At 36.5% G+C, this 6305-nt stretch overlaps 1 protein-coding gene across 1 annotated transcript in view; it reads right to left on the bottom strand.

Annotated features, from left to right (window-relative positions):
- The window catches only part of LOC132052151 (glutamate receptor 2.9-like), an 11435-nt gene extending 6031 nt beyond the window's left edge, over nt 1-5404 (bottom strand). Inside the window, exons 1-5 of the mRNA XM_059443531.1 lie at nt 4783-5404; nt 2981-4323; nt 2521-2833; nt 1888-2294; nt 1198-1795 (exon numbers count right to left, since the gene is read on the bottom strand). Of these exons, the coding sequence (XP_059299514.1) occupies nt 1220-1795; nt 1888-2294; nt 2521-2833; nt 2981-4323; nt 4783-5065 (2922 nt within the window). The 5' untranslated portion in view covers nt 5066-5404 and the 3' untranslated portion in view covers nt 1198-1219. The remainder of the gene's footprint in view (nt 1-1197; nt 1796-1887; nt 2295-2520; nt 2834-2980; nt 4324-4782) is intronic.
- Between the last annotated feature and the right edge of the window lie 901 nt (nt 5405-6305).

The raw sequence follows: 6305 nt of genomic DNA, 5'->3' as shown, positions 1-6305 counted from the left end.
AACTATACATTTACGGTTTTAACCCTTTTTAACTATAAAAATTTTATCAAATTTGATCTCCATCTATTTTTATACAAACAACGTACAAACTCATAAACATACATTGAGATTAATCGTTAAATAAAAAATTCATAGGACACATATTTCTCTCCGCACTTCTTTTTCCTCAGAAATTCATTCTTTAACCTCAACTTTTTTCAAGTTCTCTCTCGCGTTTCATAACCGACGGACCATACGATTAAAGCAAGCAGACAAGAAGCAAGCCAGTCAGACTGGTTTTGTTAAAAAAAAAATATTAAAAAAAAAAAAACCAACGATCTCCGTCGTTTTTTTTTTTAATTGAAGAATGAAATGTAGGAACTTGGGTCGAACCGGTGTGTTCCTTGGCATTAAAGGGCTTTACCACTAGACCACTTTGATTTTTTGTTCATATACTTATATTGATTTAATTTATCTTTTGTTTTTTTGCTCTAAAAGCAGACGGAAAAAAACCGTTGAGACTCCATCGGTTTTTTAGAAAATGATATAAAAATAATTATATATTTTTAAGCGCATTTTTGTGCAAAAAAAAATAACCATTCCGTAAGTTGGTTTCTTAAAAAAATATTTTAAACAATTATTGAAAAAACCGTGAATTCGTTGATGGAATTAGATTTTTTTTTCGCCAGGTTTTCGTCAGTTTTTTACAGTTTTAGTGTTTGAGAAGAATGATTACGAAGAATTTATTACTTTTTAGTTTGTCTTTTAATTTTAGGGCTAAAGGCAATACCAGTAATGCAGAATCGAATCTTTTTTTTTTTTTTTTTTTTTTAACAAAAGGAACTTGAGGGAGAAAAGAAGCGAGGGAGAAATAGGTATGAGGAATGAGTTGCCCAATTAATCTATGACGGTTTATGAGTTTATGCGCTATTTGTATAAAAAAATAGCGGAGACCAAATTTGATGGATTTTTGGATAATTAAAGGACTAAAATTGATAAGTGTATAGTTAAAGGGAATGAACTTTAGGCCTACTGTAGATAAAAAATTTATTTATAGCGCTTTCTCTAAGTAATGATGACAAAAACAAAGTAAAAATAAAAATTGAAAAAGAAACAAGAAGACAAAGTAAGGGTTAAATCCATCAAATTATATCCCGGAGCCGCCTCTTGATGCTAATATTCTTGCCAAGAGCGACAAAGTTATAATGTAATCTGGACTAACCCTAAAGTTAGCTCATCTCTATACAATCTCTTGTCGGGCCCAATTCAATCTTTCAATTGTCCCTGTAATGGTTTCATAAAATGGAGTTCCAGGTTCTGTTGTAGAGAACCCTTCAGCAGCAGGGGATGCTCCTAGGCCGTGGGAAATTCTGATTTCTTGGCTTTGCAAAGGAAGGTCAGGCAAAATTTCAGGGGAAGCTTCACTTGCTGGGAATAGTGCAGCCATTTGGACTTCATTACCTTCAGATGGCTTTTCTGACTTAGAATTAGAGTCATCTTTCTCTTCATCAAAGGCTTTTGCTATTGCAGAAAGCTTTTTCCCTATCGAATCATCAGTGGCTAAGATTTCTCTATTCTGATAAAGGAAGATGAGGAAGAATAGAAGAAGAGCGGAGCCTGCTGATACACCAGCTATGAGGAAAAGGCCCTTGAAACTATCTAGCGTGAGACTATCAGATGTTATTCCATCTTTACGTGGACAATCTGTTTCATTCCCAAAGTATTTCCGTATTACATTATTCATAAACTCTCCCTCCATCACCCTCAAGACAGCTCTTGAGATGTCAGGTACCAAAGGTGACCCTTTTGGAAATACCTGCAAGAAATTGTGGAGAAAAAATGAATTAGAGTGAGTAAAATAGATTCAGTTATGGAACCTTTCCGATTAGAAGATGCAGAAAATCTTACGAATCCAAAACCAGCAGTCTTGTAAGTCTGACCAACCATAATATACTTCCTGCAGTACTTGTTGAGGAAGAGCCTGATATAAGGTAGTTCATCAATAATTGCACCAACACCTCCATTTTTACTTCCTCTTGAGAGCGCATCATTATACTCTTCCAATGTGCTATAACTTCTTAACTTGGAGCGGTCAAATTTCATGTGCTTCAAGACGTCTTTGACAAAGGAACCTTCTTGATACCCAACATATTCTCCATTCTTAATGAGATCATTGAGGTCTGTTATAGTAGGCCGGAGCTGTTGCACTGTTAACATAGATGTTAAGCTGGCTGTATAACTTGATGTCAGCACCAGAACCACAAAAACCCACACAATCATCACAAATCTTGTGAAGTTACTTGTTATCTTCTCTCCTGCAACAACCAGCCATATATATGATTTGAGAAACGAGAAGAAATCCTAAAGCTTTGAACCTAAGCTATATTTGTATAGCCACCATGTCTTTCAAATCTTTTGTTGTATTTAACATGTGAAGACTATCCTGTTGTGGCTGATATACTATTGCAAAACTGATTTTTCCTTATCAAAAAGAAATCCTAAAGCTTTCGTATATAATTTGCTTTTGAGTTAGAGACTTACTATGGGCAAATACGCAAGTTGAGAAGGAAAACCAGAATATCATCCCAACCTGCTTGCGTTTGGGTCCTCGAAACTCTTTGTTTACGCGATGTTCGAGCACCCAAACAACAAAACCAATGAAGACGAAGAATGCTCCAGTTGTTATCCAAAGCTCGCTTTTTAGAGGTTTCAAGAAAATCCATGTATTCTTCCTGTCATCATCTTTTACTGGCACAACTGCTGAAATACCCGACTCTGTAAAAGGTAATGTGAAATCCACATACTCGGATCGGCACGCTAAAATGGTCACATCACCTACAATTGCATCATATTCCTGTTCAAGGCAAACAGTGATTATTGCAGTATTTATGGTTGGTCTTCCTCAGCCAACACAAAAGCAGAAAGTAGATAAGAAAGTCTTGAAAAGAGCATGTAAGGTATTCAGTCAAACAGGTCAATTTACATAAGGATTTGGTATTACCTTAGAAGAGACCTTGTGAACAAGATGATCATAGCCAGAAGAATTTGGGCTATTTGGTATTTGAAATGGAATAAATTCGTAAGGGAGAGCATACGGCAAAGATAGGATGACTTCTTTGAAGACATCTGCACTTAAACCAGTTGCAGTGACTGCTTGTGTTTTCGAATCTATTTCCACTTTAATGAATTCGTCCAGCCCTCTTTTGACGGGAACTCCAACCTTTAACTTCTTCCCACTTGTGGGTATTTCCCAGCCTCTCGGAACAATAGTAGATTCACCGGGCCAAATTATGGCTCCTAGCTGCTTATTATTGCACTTAGCAGCTGTTTTACCAATCATCTTCAGTTTACATGAAATTCCATCTTTCTCTGTCCAGAATCCAACTGTTCTGTCTATTTTCCCGATTATATTCACAATTTGATATGGGGAAGGCTGCAATTCTCCATCAACGATGCGGAAATCACCACTCAGACCTTTCTTTAGCGTTATGTTTTGCATAGAGTGAATGAGCAGAGATCCCAACTCTGAGGTTCCAAGTGCATCCAAGTCCGTTAAATTCTTTCTAGTGTTTGCTTTCTTGAATTTTGGGATGGAAGTGCCACCCACCTTTTCTACTGCTTTTGATAATGCTTTGACTCCATCATATGCCCACAGCCCAAAAACATTGAGTTCTACTGTGTCCATGTCCGGATACTCTTGACGAAATCTCCTTCTCCATCTCTTGGTGAAATTGATAAGCTCATTGGTTCTTGGAACATAAGGCTTTATGCCAAGAACACCTTGCATTGATGACTCAATCACTGAATGATCTACCGAGTCCAGAAGACTCGTTAGCAGATCCGTGATGATCCATGCATATCCATCGCTCATCATCCCGGCTTTTTTTGCCTCGAGGAAAAAGCGTCTGGCAAGTAATGGTCGCAAGTGCACAACGAAGACCCTGGTCTGCATTGTATTCAACTTGTATAGCTCGCTGAGGATTTGATCATCATTGGCTGAAGGAGAAATAACACTTCTATAGGAGACTAAAGTGCTGATTTCCAGTAAGGCATCAGTCAAATGTGGAACTATCCCGGTTCCATAGGGACTATCCTCATAAATGACTACAATCTCCCTCCAATTAAAGTTCTTAACAATTGCTGCAATGGCCTTAGTCTGGCTGGAAGAAGGAAGTGCTCCTCTGATGAAGTAGGGGTTTTCCTTGACTGTAAGTGAAGGACTTGTTGCTGGAGAAATGATAGGGACTCTTACTCTTCTCCCTATGTCAATCACAAAATCAGTTTGTGTAGACATTTGTGGTCCAAAGATAGCTTGTACTTGGACATCCTTTAGCAAGGATATGGCTGCAGATGCACAATCAGAATATAAGAAATTTTCTGAACATTCTTTCCAAAACAGGAAAGGGAAAATTACAATCAAATACCATTCGGCAATCTAGTTTACAAAATGTGTACACAGCGTATAGGTAGTGTATCGTTTATACTAAATATAAATATGCTATACATCCTATATTTATAATATACACAACTATATACCTATGCATACATATAAGAAGTGTATAGGCAGTGTATACTTTGGCCTTGTTTGGTAAATTATATGGCTGAGGGTATATTTATCCAAGTATCCCAATTGGAAAACCAAAGGGAAACAAAAGAAAATTTTGAAAAAAGAGGACATCTTGTGCAAATAAGGCATGAATAACTAGCTACCAGAGTATATCTGACTCGTGAAGCAAAGAGAGTAAGATATTCTAGTTTAGCAGAAGTAAATCAATGAGCTAATATATATGCTGTTGAATTTACCAGCGGATGCTGCTTCAACATCATCTTTCTTGGAATCCCTCAAATGGTGGACTATCCTTACGGCACTGCGACTAGCGGCGGCGTGGTAATCTTCAAGTGCTAGTAAGATACATGTGTGCATTACTTTTCCCACATCTGTTTCCATATCGAGAATTATGCCCACATCCATTTTTGCTACACCAGTTTCATCTTCACCTCTTATTGGGATTATGTAGTGGTAAAAACTAATGATGGAGACTAATTGAATCAAGAATATAAGCAAGTGGCATTTTGGAGACTGCATTTGAAAAACTCTGGGCAAGTAGTTTTAGAGTTGGGAAACGAGTTGTGCTTGTGCAAGTCACCGCCTTGCAAAGATATTCTCTGCAGCTCTTTAGAAAGGGTGGCTCTAGATATATATCCTCCGAATGAGGGGATTCTACAGAATTCGATCAATATAGACCTTGACTAATAGAAGTCCAAACAATAATGTAGAAAGAAAGGACAAAGTTGAAGTTTTCAAAGAAAGTCGAAGTTAAGTGTCTGTTCTCCAGTTGCTAGACGTTTGGCTGGGAGTTAGAACAATGTATTGAGAAAGTCTTTAGGGATACTTTCGAGGAACAGTTCGTGCAAAATAATGTGTTTTACTAGTTGTAAAAAAAAAAAAAAAATCAATTTTTTTGTGAATGTGCAACTTTTTGATAAGGAACTCCTAAAAGATACTCCCTATGTTTTGATTTCGTGACCTATTACTATTTAGAAATTTTGAGGCGATTCTTTGACCACGTTTTCTTTATATTTTTACTAAATTATTTGAATTATAAATTATGATGAATTATAGTACTTGTTATGCAGTTTCTAAATATATAATTTTATTTTTATAAACTTAAAAATCTATGTCATTATTTATGGTCAAAGTTATAAAGTTTGACCCTCGTATTCCGAATAGGTTCACATAAATTGAACCGGAGGGGATATTAACTCGACAAGTTTTACATAAGAAGTCGATAACTTTCCCGGAACAAATTTTGGTGGTGGAGTGATCTTGCAAGGCAGTACAGGAAAAGGCATCCATGGCCTCATGTTTTCATACCAATGGGAAAGTCTAGCTTGCTAGGCAACGCAATTATTTGGTTATATTCGAATATATATACACACACATCCCATGATCAAGTTACATGCATTCTTACTTCATTAAATTACCTAACTTTAGTCAGCTTATATGATTTGGTGTCTAACACCTGGTGCGGGTAAATATTTACGGAGTAGTCACTACAAGAAAGTAGAGATACGACGACATTTATTTGGTGACATTTCAAATAAATGTCGGGAAATAAGGAGTTTTTTGACATTTATGAACAAATGTCGTAAAAAGAACGACATTTGATGCCAAATGTCATAAGAAGAATGACATCTGGGGCAAAATGTCATTAAAACAACGACATTTAGTCCCAAGTGTCGCTAAAATAACGACATTTGTTTAAAAATGTCATTATTTTTAACGACAGTTAGCTAAAATGTCATTAAAACAATGACATTTGATA

This window comes from Lycium ferocissimum, chromosome 4 (genome assembly GCF_029784015.1).
Source record: "Lycium ferocissimum isolate CSIRO_LF1 chromosome 4, AGI_CSIRO_Lferr_CH_V1, whole genome shotgun sequence".
NCBI lineage: Eukaryota > Viridiplantae > Streptophyta > Magnoliopsida > Solanales > Solanaceae > Lycium > Lycium ferocissimum.
This window is presented reverse-complemented; position numbering and strand designations above follow the sequence as displayed.